This window comes from Cricetulus griseus (assembly GCF_003668045.3).
Source record: "Cricetulus griseus strain 17A/GY chromosome 1 unlocalized genomic scaffold, alternate assembly CriGri-PICRH-1.0 chr1_0, whole genome shotgun sequence".
Lineage (NCBI taxonomy): Eukaryota > Metazoa > Chordata > Mammalia > Rodentia > Cricetidae > Cricetulus > Cricetulus griseus.
The window spans coordinates 184,432,685-184,457,404 of NW_023276806.1; the positions used below are offsets into that span (position 1 = coordinate 184,432,685).

The following is a 24,720-nucleotide window of genomic DNA, read 5'->3' on the forward strand; positions in this document are numbered from 1 at the left end:
GAAGGAAGGCAATCCCCAGGGGTCACTCTGAGGAATCCTCCCAATATTGTGCCACAGAAAAACCCAGCCCAGAAAAATAAAGAAAAAGCTAGTTATCTCCTGCTCATAGAGTTTTTCTTTTAAAGAAACTGAACCTGAAATTTGGTAAACTGGGAACGCCCGTACACGTGCATGTGAACGAACACACACACACACACACACACACACACACACACACACACACACACACCATACACACACACACACACACACCATACACACACACACACACACTCACACACACATACACACATACCTTCTCAAGTTAATTATTTGCACAGGCTTAAAACACTGGTTAGTAATTGTCTTCCTTTTTTGTCTCTTCAATATTTTCTTTTATGATTTTTCTTATTAAAATGGAATTCAGCTGGGCGGTGGTGGCACACGCCTTTAGTCCCAGCACTCAGGAGGCAGAGGCAGGCAGATCTCTATGAGTTTGAGGCCAGCCTGGTCTCCAGAGCGAGTGCCAGGATAAGCTCCAAAGCTACACAGAGAAACCCTGTTTCGAAAAACCAAAATAATAATAATAATAATTAATAATAATAATAATAATAATAATAATAAAAGGGAATTCAGTCATATAAATTTATTAGTTTTTATATTCAAGTGAATACTATTAAATCCAAGATCCTATGCGTGTGGTAGACAAATAATACAAACACAACCTCTACATCCTCTCCCATACCTCTCTTCCACAAGACCCACACACACAAGGGAGCAAGTCTGAAGAGTGCTGCAGGAAACACACCCCTGCTATATATCTGGTTGCTATATATCTGCTAGCATTTCTAAGCAGAGACCTGGCCACACCAGCTTCAAAATAGCATTTGTGACTGCTAGCATTTACTGCACAACATAACCTTACTTACACTGGTACTCTTCAGGCCTTATTAATAAAATAAGCCCCTCTTAGACCAATGTTAAATTAGCTTAAGTCTTAACAGTTATCACAAAAAAAATGATTAGCAGCTTAAGAAAGAAAGCCCATATGACAGTTTATATAAATACACAATCAAATGTGTCCACTTAAAGCACAAAAAAAACATAGCTGAAAGTGAAAACAAAGACCTTGAAATTTTGGCAAGAGTTTCAAGGCACACAATAGAGGCAGAGAGCCATTTTCTCTTCGCAGCCCATTTACAAGGAACACTTAACTATAGTCACAATAGTCAGCAGACATGTGTTTCAGGTAAGAGTAAAAAAAAAATCTGAATTTCTAATTTACTCAAAATCCCATTTGAAAGACTTTTATTTTTGAAGAATAGCTGTGTTACTATTTTTCCTCTATTTGTGAGGAATATAAAAGGGCCATAACCGGGCTGGTGAGTCAGGAGTTATGTTTGCCATTTACTCATATGGCAAGAAATGAAAAGCAGTAAGAAAAATGGATGCCATGAAATTTTGAGCTGAGGTTCATAGAAAAAGACAGCAATAAAATGGAAGTTATTCTCTAAAATACACAGCCCACTAGAAAGGAGAGGGAGCAACATACTCCCTCCCCCGCCCTCGTGCACACATCCACCACAGTGCACAGAATCCCACAAATTACCAGGATGAGGGCATAGCTATGATGTCACTGCTGAATTGCATAGGGCAGTGGAAATACAGGTTAATGGCTAAAAACAAACCATAACATTAACATAGGGGCGAGAGTTGAGACTATTACCAAAACTGTTTATTTAGGAATGGTAGAATAAGCCCAGAATTAAAACTGATAAATATTAAAAGTCATATTATATCTGGAGTTACAATGACTTCTCTTGATTTCAGTTAGCTACAGGATTGTAGCACATTTTCCAGACTATGTGGACATCAGTTTCTTCCTTGGTAAAATGTGGGAAATTGTCATTTCAAATTTTTTCTGAGATGTTTTAATAGATAAACAAATACACTCACTGGGTATGTACTATCGTGTTACAGCATTCCAAATACTCTAGATGTGCTCAGTCAACCACAGTCTTCCAGTTTCATAGGAATGACCCTGTGATTTTACCTTTAGTCCATGAATCTAAATTACAAAGAGAAAAGAAATAACAAAAGGAGAGACTCACAAAACTAGATGTTACTTTAACAAATCACATTAGCACTGGTGTGAAAAATGCCAAGATTGCAGCCACATATTAGGGCCTCATGGACTCATTGCTGCTTACACAAATACAAAGGCAGCAGAAATATCTGAGGATAATTTCCATATGGTCTAAATCCTAAATAAGATGAAGCTGACACCAAAAAGAAATATTTGAGACCCACAACTGTCAGAACAAGAAAGCCAAGACCAATTATCTGAGATATGTGGAAGAAAGTTCAACTGATAGAAACAGGGCTCAAATTTTTCCAGAAAGAATATACAAACATACTTCAAGGGTTTCCTTAATTATTTCTTCCTCCTTCTTACTAACTCTTCATTCTATTCTCTTTATATATTTCTTTCCTGTTGCTTTAAAACTAAAATGATCTGAACACCTTGCCTCTCTGTCTCCCCAAATCAACTCGGGCTCTTCACCCCCCCTCCACCCCACAGAAGAGTAGCATTTACTTTCCATACTTTTCACATTCTCTATTTCCCCTCCCACTGGTCCCCTACGCACACAAAGAACACCTTTTTGTGAGACAGGGTTTCTCTGTATTGCTTTGGAGCCTGTCCCGGAACTCGCTCTGTAGACCAGGCTGGCCTCAATCTCACAGAGGTCCACCTGCCTCTGCCTCCCGAGTTCAGGGATTAAAGGCGTGTGCCACCAGTGCCTGGCCTAAAGAACATAAGGAGACAGTCAGCAAGACAAAACGGCAGCCGACAGACTGGGAAAAGATACTCACCCACCACACATCTGACAGAGGGCTGATCTCCAAAATATACAAAGAACTCAAGAAGCTAGTCCCCCAAACACCAAACAACCCAATTAAAAAGTGGGGCACAGAACTAAATAGACAATTCTCAATAGAGGAATATAAAATGGCTGAAAGAAAGTGTTCAACATCCTTAGCCATCAGGGAAATGCAAATCAAAACAACTCTGAGATACCATCTTACTCCTGTCAGAATGGCCAAAATCAAAAACACCAATGACAGTTCATGTTGGAGAGGATGTGGAGAAAGGGGAACACTTCTCCACTGCTGGTGGGAGTGCCAACTTATACAGCCACTTTGGAAATCAGTATGGCGACTCTTCAAGAAAATGGGAATCAGTCTACCACAAGATCCAGCAATTCCATTCTTATACAACAAGGACATCTGTTCAACGATGTTCATAGCAGCACTATTTGTAATACCAGAAACTGGAAGCAGCCTAGATGCCCCTCAACAGAAGAATGGGTAGAGAAAATGTGGTACATTTACACAATGGAGTACTACTCAGCGGAAAAAAAAAAAAAAAAAAAACAATGGAATCTTGAAATCTGCAGGAAAATGGATGGATCTAGAAGAAACCATTCTGATCGGGGTAACCCAATCGCAAAAAGACAAACATGATATGTACTCACTCATATGCAGAATTTAGACATAGAGTAAGGATTACCAGCCTACATTCCACACTGCCAAAGAAGCTAATAAACAAGGAGGTCCCTAAGAGAGACATACTCGGTCCTCTGGAGAAGGGGAAAGCTTCAAGATCTGCTGAGCAAATTGGGAGCACGGGAAGAGGGGGGAGGGAGCTAGGAGAATGAGAAGGGGAGGAGAAGAGGGATGCAGAGGACATGAGGGAGCAGAAAGTTTGAGTCAGGGGAAGAATAGATGATAACAAGAATGGCGATATCATAATAGAGGGAGACATTTTTGGTTTACAGAGAAATCAGGCACTAGGGAAATGTCTGGAGATCTACAAAGATGACACCAGGTAACTATCTCAGCAACGGAGGAAAGGCTACCTTAAACACCCTCCCCTGATTATGAGATTGATGACTGACTTATATGCCATCCTATAGCCTTCATCCAGCAGCTGGTGGAAGTAGAAGCAGACACCCATAACTAATCACCGATCTGAACTGGAACCCAGATGCAGAGAAAGACCAGTGAAGAGCACAGAGGTCCAGACCAGGCTGGTGAAACACTCAGAAACAGCTGACCTGAACATCCGGGAACTCTTGCTCCCCAGTCTGATAGCTGGAATACCAGCATGGGACTGATCCAGACCCCAGGAACATGGGTTTCTGTGAGGAAACCTCAGAAATCTATGGGACCTCCTGTAGAAGCCCAGTATTTATCCCTAGCATAGGTGTGGACTTTGGGAGCCTATTCCATATAGAGGAATACTCCCTGAGCCAAGACACACTGGGGTGGGCCTAGGCCCTATTCCAAAGGATACAAAAGACTCTGATGACACCCTATGGAAGGCCTCACCATCCAGGGGGAACAGAAAAGATATGTGACAGATAAGGTTTTAGTTGGGGGTGGTAGGGGAGGACGGGTGGGAAAAGGGAACTGGTATTGTCATGTAAAACAATCCTGTTTCTAATTCAAATAAAAAAAAGTTGGAATAAAAAAGAACATTGTCTTAATGACAAACTGTCTGGAATCCTTCCAGAATGCCTTTGAACCTTTGACTTTCTGCACCATCAGATCTCTCTTAATGCTTGCTTACTCACCTATGACTCCCTCCCTCCCCATTCTCCTCTCTGGCTACATTCCCTCCTATTCTCTGCTTTTCTCTTTGCTATTCAGTTACTTCACTCTTTGTATTCCATTTAGAGACTAAACACTATTAAATTATATAATCCGCTATGCTTTTATGTTGGTCATACTCCCCAGTGCCCTCAAAACCCTCAAGAGTTTAGCACTGAAACTTCCTAAGATCTGGAAGCTAATTTTTTGTTATTGTTGTTTTCGTTTTAAAAAGTGTCGCTGTCGAATCTATCTCTTTCTCATTTGGGAATTCTGATTCCTAAGCAATCCCAGTAGGCTACATTTGTAATACCACCCACTTGCAATCTTAGTATCTCAGTTTTCCAGTGAAACCTCTTAAGAGGTTTGATAAGACATACAAAGAAAGTCTCTGCTTCCTCTCCTTCCTCCAGGGTTCTTAGATTCCCTCCACACATTCTGACTCCTAAGCTTCCTCAAAGTTCACCTTCCAGCTTAATGCATCAGACCAGTTGGAAACAACTTCTATGGTATTCTCTACTGGATTACAATAGGGATTTCAAAAATCATCCAAAGTGCCTAATATTTACAGTTTCCCTCAACTGAAACAATGCTTGCAGATCTGTAAGGTCATAGATTTAAATCCCTGCAAACAGCAATCCCAAAGAGGCCATTCTGAACTTGATACTGAATTAGCTTTTATAACTTCAAAGGATTCATTTATGCAGGGAAGTGTCTGTTTCCTTGGAATGCTATAAAGAAAGAACATATTTGCTCAGGAATCAACCATAAAAAAATGACAAATGTTTTATGCCAGAGATCTTCAAACAATTTCCTTTCTGTCTGAGACTTTTTAAGCTCAGATATTTTGTTGGTTCAAAGCCAGTAGGCTCATATCATATTTCTTATTTTCAGATTCTACAGACAGAGCCATATATCATTGCCATTGTGGATGAAACCACAGACAGCCTTGAAGATGAACTTCTCTGGCAAGCCATTCGCACTTAGGCAAAAGGTCACTCCTTTCCCTAAAGCCTCTCCCCTCCCTCATCTTCTGTTCTACATTCTACTGTGATGTTCTGTACTTCAAATTCTCTGATGGAAACAATGCCTATAAAGCAATCTTACACTGATTATTCAATGTAAATATTAATACAGGGGCTTGTTTATGCTACAGAAACATCATTACTACTAATAGCATATACCCCAGGTTTTGAGTTCATGTTAAATAGATAGTAAGCACTTAAATTCAGTGATGTTTCACTTAGTCAGCTATGGATTCAAATAACATCTGAGTTCAACTAAGCCTCACTTTCCTCTTGAATTCCTGTTTCAAATGTCCAGCTATTGATAGCTATTGATACTATCTTTAATTATCATAAGTTATGAGTAATAAATGATATAAGAGGTCACTTAAATTTAGGCTGGTCATTTTTCACAAAAATCATAAGCTTAGCATGTAGATCTTGTCATATAAGAAAACTTTTCAAACTAATTGACAAGTTTGAATTAAACACTAAGTGACAATCAAAAATAATTCAAAACACTTCTACAGTATCATTGAAATGAATGCTTTTGAATCTTCAATTTGATCCTAGAATAAACTATTTCAGTCCAATTTTGTTTTAGAGAAAATAATCTACCAACTTTCAAGAAGCATTAAGTACTACATAAGTAAGATTATCATATAATTTTTCATGCAAATAAAAACAATATTTATAGTAAGAAAGAAGTGATGACTACTAGTGACCAAAGACAATACATGTAAACCAGGACTGAAACCAAAATTAAAACTTACCAGGAAAAGGGTCCCCTTCCAAACAACACATCTAGGCCAAACAAACCCTCCCTCTTGTAGTATCAAAAAACTTAATGGAGCTAATCCCCAAAGAACAAGTGCTCAGAGAAGAAAACTGTGCATGAAGAAGGCCAATAATGGAATTCAGATTAGAAAAAAACCCAAATCCACATGAGGCTTTTAAATATGACCCCAAGGCTAATTCATGCTCCCCATTGAGAGGTGTAGCCTATGTTTTCTAGCTTTGAATCTGCTCTCTTTGAACACTTGACTAATACAATTGGTAAACAGGGCACCATATATTAAACTACTGGCCAATCTCAGTTTATAAATCTGAACAGTGATGTTCAAATCCTCACTGATTTTTCCATCTGCTCGAGAAATGAATTACTGACAAAAGGCCAAAGGTCAGCTACAACAAGAAATTTTTCTGTCCTCTGAAGGTTTCATCTATTCTCACCTCTCATATTTTGGAATTATTTGTTCTGTTTTCTGGCACATAGATATTTCTTGGGGGAATTGGCCCTACTATACTTATGTAATGACCCCTTGATACTGAAGATCTTCTCAATTACCAAACATCTCTGTTTAGGCTGAAACTACCACAGCTACTTCATCTTTCTATTATTTGTTAACATGGTAAATTTTCACTCTGTCCATTTGCTTTTCATCTGAGCTTCTATATTCAGAGGATCTCTCATTGATAGGAGAGAACTAATTCTTTGTCTATTTGGAATCTTTTAATTGGTACATTTTGACCACTTACAAGAAGCTATTTTGTTAGAGTTGTGTGAAAAATCTATTGTGTTTCAAACTCTTTTCTGTCTATTGTATTTGCCCTTCTGATGTTTCTGCTTCTTCTGATTTCAACTGAGAATTTTACATGATCCTATTTTATACCTTCACATACCTTATGCTTTCTTAAATTTTTATAATGATTGCTCTAAAGTGTATAACATCTGGTTTTCACTAAACTAAGGCCATTTTATATACCTGGATCACATCATATATTGCACAGAAACCTCATTTCCGAGAATTCTCAACTGTAACCTCCTAGCTCTTTGTATGATTGACGGCAATCATTCCATTTGTCCATATTACCATCTAGCAGTTTATAGCTTCAGTAGTTGTACTGCAGGTTAGCAGATGCTGGGTACAAACATCAGAAAACCCGTATCTCTTTAGAGATTAGGACAGTGGCTTGTCCTGTGACAATTCTCTCAGTATCTGAGAGATTTACAAAAAGCCACTCATTTCTAGTCAGCATGTCTTTCTTTGTAAGGGCAATGGTCAAGCCCTTTGCATGGCAACACTGGTATCTTAAGTCCTTCTGTGTCCCTGAATACTCTCTGCACTACTAGAAAACACAAATCGCATATAGAACCTGCACCAGCTGTCAGTCATGTAGTGAACCAGTATGCCAGAGGTCCCTTGTATCCCAGTCAAACTGCATCAAACAACCAACACAGACCAGAAATAGGCTTTTTATATACATCCCTTTCCCAACTGCAGACACATGATAATAAATGATAGTTGTTTTAAGTCTCATTTTGGATGACTAACTCTTGCAGCAGTTGTATAAACACAAATATCCAAGGGTAGTCCTCAAGGTACTGTAGACTCCTCAAATTGCCCTGGACCATTCCACAGCCACAGTCACATTCCTTTCTCCGAGTCTGCAGAACAGATCCAGTCCTATTTTACTGAGGTCACTTCTACCTCGAGGCCTGCTGTGAAATACATTTTTCCCTACTCATTACCTGGCTGGCAAACAACAACAACCCCACCCCCCAAAAAACAAACAAAAACCCTCCTCTTTCAGATCATCAGCATAAATGTCCCTTTCTCAACAAGACTCCCAACGTCTGCCCATCTATAGCATGCCGTTCCCTCACCTCAGTCTTCTCCATTGCTCACATTGCCTTCACACTGTTTGCAAGAATAGACATGTCTATCTACTGACTGAGTCATTCGCGCTTCTCCCATTAGATGATAGCTCTGTGAAAAGAGGGTCTGAGTTTTGTTCACTACATTGCACAAAGAACACAGTAAGTGCTTGGTCAGAAACTTGGAGAAATGAGCTCTTCCAGACAGATACTGCCTGTGTGCACCACATGGCTTAGGCTATGACATCTTGGCCAAAACTTCTTAGTTTCAGGAGGTGGTCTTGTTAATTTATAGGATATTTCTTGGCAGTGTCTGTGGCCACTACTACTCCCAAGATATAAAACAAAATAAGCTTCCAGAGCCTAGCAAATGTATCCTGACTGGCAGGTGAGAGTCACTGGCTCCCAGTAGGAAGGTGCTGCTACCTAACATACAGATTCAAACTAAAAGCAATCTACTCAGGATCATGGCTGAAGCAAGCAGCATCATTCTCAGATATGCCTTCCTCTAACTCTTAGATATGCCCTAAGCAGAGATTCTAGAACCCCTCACACTATGAAATGTAATCATGTCAATACTCAAAACTTTCCATATTTAACTTTTCAAAAAGAATTAGTGACGACAATAACACTGACTTCAGTACATTGTTTTGAGGGTACCCCAATGAAATGATCAAAAAAACTCCATCAAAAAGGCTAACCGAGGCCACTGCACTTAAGCACTGTCTAATCAAAAGTTGTTCCAGTACATGTTATTCTAATAATTGAAATCATGCTTCTTGATTAAACAATAACCTTATTGTCGCTTTTGTCAAAAAGATTAGGCACTGTTTGTTTTATCTGCTGCAAGCTAAATGAAACCAGCTGTACCGATGAACCAAACCTTACTGTCTGCATTCTTCTTCCAAAGGAAATCAGGACTGGAATCTGCAATTCGAGTAAGCTTTAATGTTTCTAAAAAATAAAATCAGCAGATGTGAGTGGGTGGACTGTTATCCTCCTTGGAATAGGTAAGGATAAAAGTCCTATTTTTCAACTTTCTCCTGTACGCAAAGAACACTAAAATCACAGGACAAACCGCATTTATTACATAGCTACTCTATACATATCCCATTTCTCCAATTGTACACTGTGATACCATATTAGGTGCATTAAATCACAAAACAAATGCACAGCTAGTCGAATGCTGTAGTGCCATTTTCATGTCCTCCAACTAATAGTGTTGGCCCCAGTTTTATCTTTGAAGCAAGTTGCAGACAGCTTAGGCCCACAGACCCAAATCTAAAAGACATCGGGGCAAACTTAATTAGAAACAGACAGGAACATCCCAAATAAGCCCCAAGATGTGATCCAATTCGCCTGTCTTCGAACCAAGCTCCTATCTATGGACAGGTGACCTCTAGGGACAATCTATGTATGGAAACTAAGGTTGGAACTCCAATAAACCTGGAATCCAGTGTTTTCCATCTAGGGATTTCTGATGTTTACAATTCTGCAGCTCTTCCTGATAGTGTTTCAATGGCGTTGACCTTGGGGGCAAGCATAAGAACCACGTCTGTAAGCTCACACATTCTAGAAAGGTGGTCAGCTGTGCTGCCTCTCTCCTCCAGTGCTTGTTTTAATTAAAAGCATTCCTTCCCCCTGTTTCTCCCTGGGGCTTGGAAGAGCTCTTTGAAATGCATTTAGTACATATCAGTCTGGGTTTGGCTACCCTCTCAATTTATGAGGTCGTTTAATTTCAAGTTCAATTATTCAGCACAAATTGGCAGAATGAAATGCTAAAGAAGATTGACACTTTCAATCACATAAACCTCACATTACATAAAGTGAGCAAATTCCTGCATTGTTCTTATTGACCTCTGAGATAACAATTTACTGCTGGCACAAACCAGTGTGGGCAGGTTCTTCAGAGGCAGCTTAGCGAGCTCCTGTGGAGGGAGGCCTTGGCATCTTCACCTCCACAGAAACTGGGGATAAGCTGAGAAAATGACTGGTGATCATGACCATCTGTCGGGTGATTTAGACAGAGCAGCTCCAAACTCCGGTTCCAGAGGTGGAACAAAGAGGCTGTTGTTCGTCCTCAGGGTGACACATGAAGGCTGGAAACTTAGAAGCAATGAAAGTCCTACCTGGTTGCCACCCTGCCAACATGGCTGCAGAGAGCAAAGAAATATAACCTTACCATGCACATGGGATCCCACATTTGAGCGTAAGGACTGTTCAGAGTTGTTCTGCCAGCAGCATCAAATAGAAGATGGGTGTGCATATCTCATTTGGGGAGCTGACACAGTGGGAGGACTTAGCTTTATTTACAATAACCATGCACTCATGGGTACCCACACAAACCAAATTTCATTTTACTACTCAATTACTTTTGCTTAGTCAAAATCTGCACAACATCTAAGTGAACCCATTGGCTTTTACTTTGATACCTTAAGGGTTCAACAAATTTAGGCCTAATACCAAAAGATTAAAATCTTGTATTTTTGTGGGGAGTTGGAGATCAGCCACAAAAAAAAAAAAAAAAACCATGAAGAATCCCACAGAGTGGTAATTTAGGTTACCAGCACTGAAGCTATGGCTTCACATTTCAAATTCTGTAGTTAACAGTATCCTTTACCCCTTTTGAAATACCATACCAGTTTAGCTAGGCATGTCTTACTATATATTAGTTTACATAGTACAGAGAAATCCTACCTTATATAGAGTGACTTATGCACCTGTACCATCTCTCTTAAAGATTACATTCCACCCTAACTAAAGCCTTTGGTTATTAAATAAAAGCCGGATGGCCAAGTATGGTATACTTCCTCAGGAGCTGTTGGTCAGAGAGGCCCCAGGAGGCACAAAATCACACAGGCTCTTGCCATTTCTCTCAGCCACATACCTCAAGATGATAAAACTCGGTTGTTAAAAAACACTACATGTCTTGGCTACACCACAGAGCTGACAGCTTCATCCTTAAAGGCAGCAACTAGTTTACCTAGCTATATAAATCCTAGGAGCTATGATACCTACCTGCCAGGCAAAAAGTGTTCACTTGGTGCAGTCGTAGCATGACTGTCCTGGGGATAACCAGTTGATTCAAACAGATTTGTGGTCCACTCTACAGATATAAACCCATGCCTAGTACCTTATATCCAGTCAAAAATCCTGTGGCTAGGGAGGCCCGAGGCCCAAACAGAAGGACTTAATACTGTTTTTCAGCTAAACCGACCCAACATCAAACTGCCTTCTAAATAAATATTTATCATGATACACACAGACAAATACTACTGTCAGTCTCAAACAAAGAAGTCTCCTTTCCTAGTGGTTAAACCAAACTGGTTACAAAACAAAATCAGAGGTAATGCCTCTGGGAAAGGGCCTGGTAGGAGGGGAGAGGGTATCATAGGGAATCAGTGGGAGGTTAGATGTTTGTGGAGAAAATAATGAGATTACATACATGTAGGAAAATGTCAAAGAAGTATGATGATGATGATGATGATGATGATGATGATGATGGGGAGAAAATAATGAGAGTCCATACATGTACGAAAATGTCAAAGAACTGTGATGATATGGAGGGAATCATGAGAATATATTATATACATCTGGCACTTTTCTCCTACACCGTTACTTTCTTCATCAGCTTGACTGGACTTAGAATCACCTAACAGGCAAAGCTCTGAGTATGCTGAGAGTCTTTGTGGGAAGGAAAGGCCCACCAGAACATGTATAGCACCATCCAATTGGCTTACATCCATGACTAATTTTAAAAAAATAACAATAAAGCCAGCTGAGCACCAGCATCCGATACCACTCCCTGCTTACCAAATGTCACATGTGTCCAATTCCTGCCATGGTTGGCTGCAGCCCCTCAAGCTGTCAGCCAGACAAGCCTACCCATCCTTAAGTTGATTTGTCAGTTATTTTGCCACAGAGATGAGAAAATTAACTAATGCAGCATTGAGGGGGATAAGTGTAAATAAACACAACAAACATTGGTTGAGGAAACTTCAAAAATATTAACAAGGGGTAGTCAATAAGTCAGTGGGTAAGGTCCATAGTCACCAAGCCTGACTGAGGTTAATCTTAGGACACGGTGAACCATCTCCCTCAAGTTGTCCTCAACATACACACCATGGCCTACATGCCCTATCCCACCTCCTATGGGCGCGCGCACACACACACACACACACACACACACACACACACACACACACACACACAACAAACACACACAATAAATAAATAAATAAATAAATAAATAAATAAATAAACAAATGTTCTAAGACACATATTAATGAGTCCTGGCCTGGGGAAGTGGTGCATCACTGAAACAAACACCCAGCATTCTGGAGCAAAGGGCCACAGGAATACAGAGAGTTCCAAGGGCAGCCTGGTCCACATAATAAGTTCCAGAGTAGCCTAGACTAAGCAGTGAGGCCTTGATTTAAAATCTAATTAAACATGGTAAGTTCAAAATACAGAAACCCACAACCAGACATTACACAGGTGGGCATGGGAGGACCTTGAAATACTCAGTTCTAAGTAGGATGTCTCCATCAAATGCCTCCCCTCAGAGCTCAGGAAGCCCACAGAAAGGAAGGGGAAAGAATGTGAGAGCCAGAAGAGATGGTGGACACCAGGAAGACAAAGCGCTCTGAATCAACTGAGCAAGGCTCATATGAATTGACACAGAGTGAAGCAACAAGCACAGGCCTGTGGGACTCCTGAGTGTGTGAACAAATGGGTATCTATCCTCAGGCCTTCTCTTGGGCTCTTCTCCTTCATTGTTTTGCCTTGTCTAACTTACTTTGTTTTATCTTATTATATTTATTTGTGTTACGCTCTGTTGTTATCTCTTAAAAACCTGTTCTTTCCTAATGAGAGACAGAAAGGGAGTAGATCTGGATGATGGGGGTAACTGGGAGGAAGAGAAGGAGGGGAAACTGTAATCAGGATATATATATACATATATACATATACATATACATATACATATACATATACATATACATATACATATATATATATATATATATTCAAGTTAGGGAACAAGCTTGTTTCACATGTAAGTCCCTTCTCCCTCTCCCTCCCCTCACCCCCATCCCTCCTCCCCCACCCCCAACCCCCCCCACCCCATCCACCCACCACTCCCCAGGCAGGGTAGGGCCCTCAACAGGGGCTCTGCAAAGTCCACCAAATCTTCCTGTGCTGGGCCTGGGCCCTTCCCCATGTGTCCAGGGCCAGAGTGTATCCCTTCACGTGGGATGGGCTTTCAAAGTCCCTTCTTACACCAGGGAAACATATATTAGATGACAAAAGAATCTACTTCCAATAAAAGACAAAAATTGGTTTAATTCAAAACTTTAATGAAGAAGATACATTGTATATTCCCCACAAGAGCACCAGACTATCTTAATAAGCTCTGGGACTAGGCATAAGAAGACATCTTTTGAGTGGTTGGTCAGGGTTGTCCAAGAGACTCCCAAACATTATAGGCTACTGGTACATTCCTTGGATGCCCCACAGAGGTAGAAAATGCATCCCTAATGCTGAAGATGCAATGCACCTAAGATACAGAGATCACAGGACCCAAGATTGATAGGACCTGAAAGCTTTCTACCTGAGGACTAGCTTTCATGTCACCAGAAGGCACACTGTAAGCTTCCAAAGGAGGGACACGAACCAACAGTTATACCAAGCTATGTTGCCTATGAAACACAGCAGTGACCAGCAAATCAACATGGCCCCATAAGCATGACGCAGTAGCACTCATACTTTGGTGGTACCAGCTCTCTGGTTACATAAGAGGGAAATTATACCTTGAAACTTGAACTAGTGAAGTCACAGATCCTGGAGGAGAATCTACAAGCACAACTTTACTAAACCAGAATAATTCCTAACTGCAATCTAAATAAGTATCCTTATACCCACAGATAAATGTAGTTATTATCCTTCATCAAAAACTTCTCTTTACAACATATGGAGACATGTTCAGAAAATTGCAACCAATCAAAATGCAGAATTGTGGATCCCAGGCCTGACTGATACTCCCCAATACAACCCCTGCACCTACAGCTCAGGAATCATTGGAGATAAAGGGTAAAAAGACTATACATAAGAACCAGAGCCAGAGGAACAGGAATTGTGCTGTGAGGCTGTGTCTCCTAGAATGTCAGAGAAGCTACACTCATCAAGCCTTACCAACATGACTTCATCAACATGAACTGAGCAACAGTGCTACTAGTAGACATGTTTTCATGAGAGGAGATAAGCTCAGGAGGCCTCAACCCTAGACAAAGAACCCTAGGTAACTAAGGAATGTTGAGAGTGGGAGAAATGATCTTCTCCAAGAAAGAAACTCCTAACTGGTTATCCAATACTAAATGGTAAGTCCTGAAAGCATAAACATGCAAGTGGCATTATATAAACTAGTACATATGTGTGTATGTATAAATATGCATTATATATATCTATATATATATATATATTATATGTATAATAATTGTCATCTTGCTTCAATAGTTGGGGAGGAGTCAAAAGAAAAAAATTTTGTGGTACTTGAAAGTTGTACATATATATATATAAACACCCATACACAAATGTAACAACAATTTCAAAAAAGGGGAGCCATGAATTTGAAAGAGAGCAAGAGGGGTACATGGGTTTGGAGGGAAGAAAAGGGAAATGATGTAATTATATTATAATCTCAAAAAAACTAAATAAATAAATAAGTGAGTATATTTCAAAGAGAAAAAAAAAGGAACATTGCAGGCAGTAAATCGTCTGAAGTCAAACTCATGCCAGGCAAGCTACTTACATAGGAACCTCAGTGAACAACCTTTGTGTTTCTATAAGAACAAGAGATCAGAACTCAAGGAAAACAAAAACGAAAAAAATACCTCTTTATATTCCTCCATGAGTTTCTAAACCATAGCTAGCTGTCTATAATAATTATAACTAGTATTATAACTATAATACAATATAATATAATTATAACTATAATAATTATAATGTCGTAGATGACATGATCATTCTAATACAATTTTGTGGATAGTAATATGTGAGTTTTGTACAACTTTCAAGTACCACAAAATTTTTTTCTTTTGACTCCTCCCCAACTATTGAAGCAAGATGACAATTATTTTACATCAATAGGATGTATAAAACATGGGGTAGGCTATGTTTGACTTGTATATAATAGTTTATTAATCTCTTAATTTACAAGATTATGACATAATATGGAAAATGATCATAACACATTGAATGCGAGAACACAGATCATAAAACATGCCTTTTGAGTGTGACAACATCTATAGAAGAAAGCACTTGCCAGCAAGACAGCCTTGGGGGATACTGGATCAAAATATTTACAGTGCTCCCCTGGTTAGATTATGAGTAAATTTAATTCTACGTGTGTCTGTTTGTGTGTTCTGAATTTGTACTATGACTGTTATGGCCGGTCGCCATAGAGAGCATAGGTGGGAGAGGAGGAGAGCAGAGTAGGAGAGCAGAGAGAGGAGAGGAGAGGAGAGGAGAGAGAGAGAGAGAGAGAGAGAGAGAGAGAGAGAGAGAGAGAGAGAGAGAGAGGAGCATAAGTCAGCAGGGGACTTAGTTCCCATGGAACCCTGGGCTGACCAGGGTACTGCCTGTTCTGCCAGGTAACAGGGGCAGGCCAGCATAATGCCTGAACCTTTCAATCCCTGTTGTAACATTTTTATAAAATCTATGACAAGAAATTCAAGGAGAACAATCAATGGAAAAATTTGACTCTGGTTTAATTTGGGCATTATGTGTGTGTGTGTGTGTGTGTGTGTGTGTGTGTGTTTGTGTGCTCATTTTTCTTCAGGTTTTTTAAATAAAGAGGATTAAATATTCCCTATAAAGATCATTTCTAAGAAGTGCAGAAATATACTGTTAAAACTAGTAATTGTGTTAACTTTCAGTGCTGTTAAAGGGTTTGTCTTTTCAATATGGAGTCAGAACGATAGGGCATGAGAAAAAGTATAGCAAGATAACTGTATTTTTAATGACTTAATCAAGCAGCTTGGGAGCATGGAAAGTTAGAGTGATGCTCTGTAGGGTGAAGCTAGTGTTTACAGAGGTTGTATCCCAAGATTTTTATTCTTCTATAAATTAAGTAGTATTCATTATAGAAAACTACTTGTACATTTAAGATTAGTCATAGGATGCTAATGAGCCATTATGAAACAATTATTTGGTAGAAACCACATTATTTTTACCTCATTTACCTCTTGCAATAACCTGTGTGATTCCTGCCATCACAATGATCTCTGTCTCACCCGTCAGCAGTCTTGATCTATGGACTTTCATCAACTTTTTTGTGCTCACACATGTTGCTAGTTTCAACACACGTTTAGCTCATGTCTTTTTGGCTATAAGACATATTTTTTTTTCCTAATCACTACACCATTACTTCTTACTATACATGCTCTAAAACCTTTGGATGATTTGGTCCTTGTTGAATAATCCAGATGGTTTTCCCATATGTTCTGACTTGTCTCAATTGTGATTCAAACAAAAGCAAACATATTATTTGATGATAAGGAAACAAACCAAGCACTTCCAACTGCCTGCCCTCGAAAGATGTGTTCTGCTAATGTGCTGGTTAGTAACTATTGTATGTTTAACATGAAGATTTATTCCAAAGTCCTAGAGAGTGTTGAACATTTTTCCATTTATTGTTCTAGAATATAAAAACCTCCATCAGTACCTATTCTCTTTGAGAAGGATAATCCTGGACAGTTGATAGCTTTCACTCCAGTAGTTTGAAACTTATCTCCCCAGATTTTCTTGAGAAGTCTCAAGCCTGCTGGTCACATGTAGAATTTAATTTCCTCCAGCAACAGATGAAAACCATTGCCTACTCACCAGATTTAAGAAATGATAGGCTGTCTTGGCTCCCTTTCTTTTGGGTAGCAAGGTCTGCATAAGACAACAGCTATGCACTTGTCCTACAGAAGACTGTAAGAGTTGAGTTTGTTTGGTGCATCCCTAGAGTGCAACATAGTTAGAGAAGACTGAAGCTGAACACAATTTGGAGTCAGAACTAGATTGATCACAGATAGTTTATTAAGAAAGTACTCAAAGAATGGAGCCAGTCACCAGGTTTACACCAGATAACCTGCTTGTTCGCTGAGCCAGGTGGGAGAGGGAAAAGAGACCCACTTGTGTGTCTCTAATATTTAAAACCTTGCTACAATACTCTGACCACACCCAGTTGGGCATGGTCAGCAGCGCCTGTGCAAGCCCCCAAATGGGTGTGGTCAGCATTTCCCCCTACAGGAGCCTTGTAAACAAGGGGAGCTTATTTCTGTACTCTTCAACATTCTCCCATAAAGGTCAGCATCCTTGCCTCTACCTTGAAACACTGTGTTTAGCATCCTCCTCAGTTTTTTCATTATCTTACTGAAAACCTGCCTGGACTTTGAGATTTCTGTGATTCTCCCTTTGTGAGGATTTCACACACACACACACACACACACACACACACACACACACACACACACACACACACACACTCACTCACACACACACACACACACACACATTCATTGTATAAATGCGTAGGTGTCATCTTTACATGTTACCACCAACATTGCTGTGGTTGCTGGCCAGGGCTGGCAAAACAATGAACCACAAATTTGGTGCCTAAACAACAGAATTTTGTTGTATCACAGTTCTGGAGCTACAAGTGAAAGGTGAAGGGGACATCAGTTTGTTCCTCTCAAGGACCTCTGAGGGAGAGTGTGTTCCATTCTTCTTTCTAGCCTTTGGGGTGTGGTGGTCTTGGGGTTCCTCACACTGAAGATATTCAGCCTTTAATCTTCACAGGGTTCTGCTTAGTGTGCTGTGTCTGCCTCTGTCCAGTGTCCACTTTGAATCAGGACATATGTCATATGGGATTACTGTCCTTCTTAATGACCTTACTTTATCCTCATGGCTCCTTGATGACCATAGTTTTTGTTTCACTTTCTCTTTGTGTGTGATACACATATGTATATGTGCATATACATGTATGGGGGTGGCGCTCCTCTGCACGTGTGTGTATAGGGCAGAGGTCAATATAAGATATTTCTCTATTGTTATCTACCCTAATTTTGACACAGAGTCATTCACTGAAATCTGGAGCCTATGATAAACTGGTTAATGTGTCTAATGTGTCTTATCTTTCTCCTCCTTTTCTTTTATTTTGAATTTAAACAAAAATCTAACAGGGATGGCTTGGAAATTATTTTCAGCATTATTTGGTAGTTATTAAGGTGAAACAAGGCTTTGACCTTGAGTTATTCCTAAAACAGAAGCTTCCTACAAGCCTCTTGTCACTGAATACACTTACTTCCTCACGTACAGAGATGGAAAAGTGTGGGAGAAGGAATCCTCAGAAATATGTCAAGAAAAGCTTTATAAAAATTCAAATCTGGAAAACCTGTGCTCCAGCAAATTAGAAAGTCTACAAGAAAGGAATAATTTTCTCCATACCACCTACACAAGTTAAATCAAGATCAGATAAACAAGTTAAACAGACTTATAACACTAGGGAAACAGAAGCAGCCAATAAAATTCTCCCACCCACCCCCCAAAACTGCCTAAGGCCAGATGGATTTTGGCATAGATTTCTACCAGACTTTCAAAGAAGAGTTAATGCCAATACTCCTCAAATTATTCCACAATAGAGAAGCAGAAGGAACATTGCCAAGTTATTGTATGAGGCCATAGTTACTCTAATATCCAAACCACATAAAGTCCAACAAAATAGATACAGATCTGTCACCCTGCACAAAACTCAACTCCAAATGGATCAAAGAACTCAACATAAAACCAGATAAAATGAAAGTGAGGTTAAAGGAAATAAGGAATAGCCTTGAACTCATTAGCATAGGAAAAGACTTCTGAACAGAAAACCATTAGCACAGGCATGAATAATCAACAAATGATAGATAGAACAGCATGAAACTGCAAAGCTTCTGCAAGGCAAAGACACCATCATTCAGAAAAAACAACAGCCTACAGAATGGGAAGAGATGTTTACCAAGCACACATCCAACAGAAGGCTGTCTTAATTAGGGTTTCTATTGCTGCAACAAATCACCCTGACAAAAATGCAAGTTGGGGAGGAAAAGTTTTTTGTTTCTCTGTGTGGCTTTGGAGCTTATCCTGACACTCGCTCTGGAGACCAGGCTGGCCTCGAACTCACAGAGATCCACTTGCCTCTGCCTTCTGAGTGCTGGGATTAAAGGCATGCGCCACCAACGCCCGGCGAGGAAAAGGTTTTTTCATCTTACACTTGCTATTTATTATTGAAGGAAGTCAGGACAGGAATTCAAACTGGGAAGAATCCTGAAAGCACTCCCTATGAGCCTATCGGGGCCTTTTTCTTTTAAACCAACACAATCATATATGAAAGCAATCTAAATGAAATCACCAAATAATGGGTGAGGCTTAGCCCCAACTAGCCATCTGGGAATGAGTTACATCTAATTGAGTTTTTGGTCAAAGAGGTCCCTTCAGAACCCCCAAACAATCCAGGCTGTTGCTAAGATTATAGGCTGCTCTCCACAAACTGATAGCACAGCCCCATTCCTAAAAACAAAACTTAAACAACTCATTGATCATGAAGTTGAGCAGGTTCCTACCTAGGTTCATGTGAAAATTCCCAAACACCCCAGGCTGATAGGAAGACAATGGACAATGTCAGTTTTCTCTCTGCAAACTGACAGTGGGCCATCATTGCTGACTACTACATCCATACAACTCATTGAACATAGAGAAAGAAGTCCAGCTGATGTCTACATGGAGCCCTCACCCCTATATTCTAGTGTCTTTGATGCAGGAAAGTATTCTGAAGGCTCACAGAAGAGACACATAAATACCAACACCTACATAAAGCCTTTGACCTACAATCTGTCCAGATATGCTAGGGCAGCAGCGGCACAGAACTTGGGGGAGAATTCAATCAACATCTGATTTGAATAAGCCTTCTGCACCACACAGGACCCATACCTGACACCACATGGGTGACCAAGAACCAGAGACCAGATAGCCCAGAGACCTAGGGTAAAGCCAAGCATTACTGGTCTAAAAAAAAAAAAAAAAAGAAAAAGAAAATGCCTCCTAATGATATTCTTCTATACTCACAGATCAGTACCCTATTCGGTCATCATCACAGAGGCTTCCTCTGGCAGCAGATGAGAGCAGGTACAGAGACCCACAGCCAGACATTACTGGAGAGAGTCTAAATGTTAGAACTCTGTGAAATCCCTCACCTCAGAGCTCAGGCAATCCCAGGAAAGAGGAGGCAAAGAGGCAGAAAAAAGTGTAAGGCCAGAGAAGATGGAGGCCACCACAAGTGAGTAAAAGGCTCTCTGAATCAACTAAGCAAGGCACATATGAGCTCTCAGAGACGGAAGCAGCAAGCACAGGGCCTGCCCGGCTCTGCACCAGGTTCTCTGTACATGCATTATAGCTTCTAACTCAGTATTTCTGTGGGCTTCCTGAGCATATATATGGTCAATATATATTGTATGAGAGAAGAAGCTATCTTCAATATGTGGGAAAGTGGAAAAATTATAATAAATATTAAAGTACCATGAGAAAGTAATTGCTTCATTCAACTGGAAAATAGTTCTCATGTGAGAGCTCTACTCCACTGAGAAATAGAGAAGCCTGCAGGACCACCTGTCTCGGGAAAACCTCTTCCATTATTTTTTAGACTTGTTTGGAGTGGGCTCACGGGATCCAGGAAGCCAAACATCAGGAAAATCTATGACATTGTAAATTTGAATTATTTAAAGATGCTGTTATTTAAAATTAGGAGAACAGACACACGGCATGTGTGACGCACTCCTTAAAACACTGAACTTACTTGCTTTTCCCTTTGTAGACAGTTGCGTAGGATCCTTCCCCTAGTTTCTCCAGTTTCTCATAGGAGTCAGCTTTTCCAAACTTGGGACTTGTTGGCTAAACATGAAAGAAACAGGGAAAACAAACAGAATGTATCAATGCACCAATTTGCTGACACTGGGTAAATAACTTTTTCTGATATAAGAATATTTTTAAAACAATGCAATAAAAGTCATAGTACAAATTCAGAACACACAAACAAACATACGTAGAATTAAATTTACTCATAATCTACCCATGGGAGCACTGTAAATATTTTGATCCAGTGTCCCCCAAGGCTGTCTTGCTGGCAAGTGCTTTCTTCTATAGATGTTGTCACACTCAAAAGGCATGTTTTATGATCTGTGTTCTCGCATTCAATGTGTTATGATCATTTTCCATATTATGTCATAATCTTGTAAATTAAGAGATTAATAAACTATTATATACAAGTCAAACATAGCCTACCCCATGTTTTATACATCCTATTGATGTAAAATAATTGTCATCTTGCTTCAATAGTTGGGAAGGAACCAAAAGAAAAAAAATTGTACAAAACTCACATTTTACTATCCACAAAATTGTATTAGAATGATCATGTCATCTACGACTTCCTAGTTATAACAAAGCTGTAATTACAGCATAAATCATACAACTGATAATGCTGGGAATACTGTTACTCTTATAGTAAATCACAACTGTATAGTATTCAGTCATTAAAAAAAAAAACTCCAACATATTTTAGCAGTAAAGCAAATAGCTAAAGTACATGCATAGGGATAACTTAGCATTCTAATCTTGCATTCTAGCAGGTCATAAAAACATTAAGGACTGACATGTGAGCTGACATGAGATCGAGGATTGTCTATACTGCAAAGGGGACAAGCATCAGAGAGGAGAGACGGCCTACAGAATGGGAGAAAATATATGCCAACTGGGTGTGGTAGAGGATTAACACAGACAACATTGGGAGGTCTCAAAAAATTAAGCATGGAAAATCATCTAATCAATAAACAGGTGAATAAGTAGAACTGTTCTCAAATATAGAAATACAGATGGCCAGTATTTGGAAACTGTTCAACATCATACCCATCAAGAAAATGCAAATTAAAAAAAAATCATTGAGATGCCCTCTCACCCCAGTGAGAAAGGCTACCAGCAAGGAAAAAAACATAACAAAAAAATGATAGAGAAGCCGGGTGTTGGTGGCGCATGCCTTTAATCCCAGCACTCAGGAGGCAGAGGCAGGCGGGTCTCTGTGAGTTTGAGGCCAGCCTGGTCTCCAGAACGAGTGCCAGCATAGGCTCCAAAGCTACACAGAGAAACCCTGTATCAAAAAAACAAAACAAACAACAAAAAAATGCTAGAGAACCTTTACACACTGCAGGTGAGATTGTAACTAGTGGTTTTACTATGGAAGTGAGGAACTCACAATACACAACATATGCAACCAACCTAGATCACCATCAACAGATTAATTTGATGAAAAATATGATTGATATACAATGTAACTTTATTCAGCCATAAAGAAGCTGAAATTCATAGCAAATTCAAGAAAATTGATAGATTATCATTAACACGATATAAATAACCATGACATAGGCAACACAAGTCAGACTCTGGAATACATGAGCCATGTTTTCTGTCATATATGGGCGTGTGTGTGTGTGTGTGTGTGTGTGTGTGTGTGTGTGTGTGTGTGTGTGTGTGTGAACCCATTTATGACATATACAAATTGCAGGAAAGAAGAATAAAGACTATGAGGAGGGAAGAAAGGGGATTAGCGGAGGGGGTGCAAAAGAGAGGAAGAAGAATACACACTATCCCGTATTTCCCTCATATGGAGAATCTAGATTTGGTTACAAACACACATGAAAGCAGAAGGGAGACTGCTTACAAGGAGAGAATTGTACACTGATATTATAGGGGAGAATAGTGTGGCGGGTAAATAAGAGAAAGTACAAGGATACAGCTAAATGAAATGTCACAATCAAGCCCATTTGTATTCCAACTATAACAATTAATGAAAAATGAAAATACTAAATATGTTCTTTTGCATCCTACCCATGGCAAATGCAACATGATGACTAAAAATACATTCTTCAAAACTAACAATTTGTGATCATGAAAAACTTATCTAAGCAGACAAAAGGAAACAACCTCAAGAATGAAAAGAAGTCATGAAGAATGAGAGAAAACTTATCATCTACTTCAGACAGGAGGTTACTAGCTAGAAAATCTAAAGGATAGCAAAGATTTATCACCAAAAAGTTGTCAGTCTATAAAGGGAACAAAAGATCCACAGTTCTGCTTCCCAGCTATTGTGACTAGAGCTGCAATGAACACAGATATCAAGTATCTCTGTAATAGGCTGTAAGCTCCTTAGGGCACATAGCCAGGATGGTGTAACTGGGTCACGAGGTAGTTCTACTTCCATCTTTTTGAGGAACCTCCAGACTGATTTCTAAAATGGCTACACAGCTTCACTCTCACCAGCACTGTCCAGGGGTTCCCTTTCCCCCACATCTGCACCAACAGGAGCTGTCATTTGTATCCTCACTGGAGTGATATGGCATCAACAAATGGTTTAAATCTGAGTTTTTGTGAGGTTAATGATGTTAAACACTTTTAAAAGCATTCCCTAGACATTTGAATTTCTTCTTTAAAGAACTCTGTTTACTGCTGAGTAGTCCATTGTGTAAAAGTACCACATTTTCCTTATCCATTCTTCAATTGAGGGACATCTATCTAGGTTGTTTCCAAGTTTTGGTTATTAGAAATAATGCTGCTCTGAACACAGATAAGCAAATTTCCTTGTGGTATGAGTGTGCATATTTCAGGTATATGCCAAAAGTAGTATTGTTGGGCCTTCAGGTAGATTGATTCCCAATTTCCTCAGAAACTGCCATACTGATTTCCAAAGTGGTTGTACAAGTTTGCACTCCCACCAGCAATGGAGGAGTGTTCTCCCTTACTCCACATCCTCTCCAACATGAACTATCATTGGTGTTTTTGATTTTGGCCATTCTGACAGGCGTAGATGGTATCTCAGAAAGTGTTTCTTTTCTTCCTTTCTTTCTTTATCTTGTTTTTTGAGACAGGGTTTCTCTGTGTAACATTGCTGGCTGTCCTAGAACTCTCTTTGTAAACCAGACTAGCCTGGAACTCAAAGAACTGCCTGGCTCTACCTCCCAAGTGCTGGGATTAAAGTCATGTGCTACCACCGCCCAGACAAATGAAAGGAACCTGAGAACGCCATCCTGAGTGAGGTAACCCAGACCCAGAAAGACAAATATAATGTACACTCACACATAAGTGGATATTAGACATAAAGCAAAGAACAACCAGCCTACAGGTCACAACCCCAGAGAACCTAAGTAAAAAAGAAGAACCTAAGAGAGACATACATGGGTCCATCTAGGAAGGGGGAAAAAACAAGATCACCTGAGTAAATTGGGAGGGGGGTGGAGGGGTGGGGTGGTGTTCATGGAGGAGGGTAAAAGGGGAGATGGGATGAGGAAAGTGGAGTGGGAA

General features: G+C 39.8%; 1 protein-coding gene across 7 annotated transcripts in view; it reads right to left on the reverse strand.

Moving 5' to 3' along the window:
• Positions 1–24,720, reverse strand: part of Cdk14 (cyclin dependent kinase 14) — a 554,492-nt gene that overhangs the window by 395,881 nt on the left and 133,891 nt on the right. For all 7 annotated transcript variants that reach the window (XR_004771639.1, XM_035450611.1, XM_027391584.2 and 4 more), the window contains one exon: positions 21,170–21,264. Coding sequence is in view for 6 of the 7 variants with exons in the window: in XM_035450611.1 (XP_035306502.1) it covers positions 21,170–21,264 (95 nt within the window). In the remaining variant the exon portion in view is untranslated. The remainder of the gene's footprint in view (positions 1–21,169; positions 21,265–24,720) is intronic.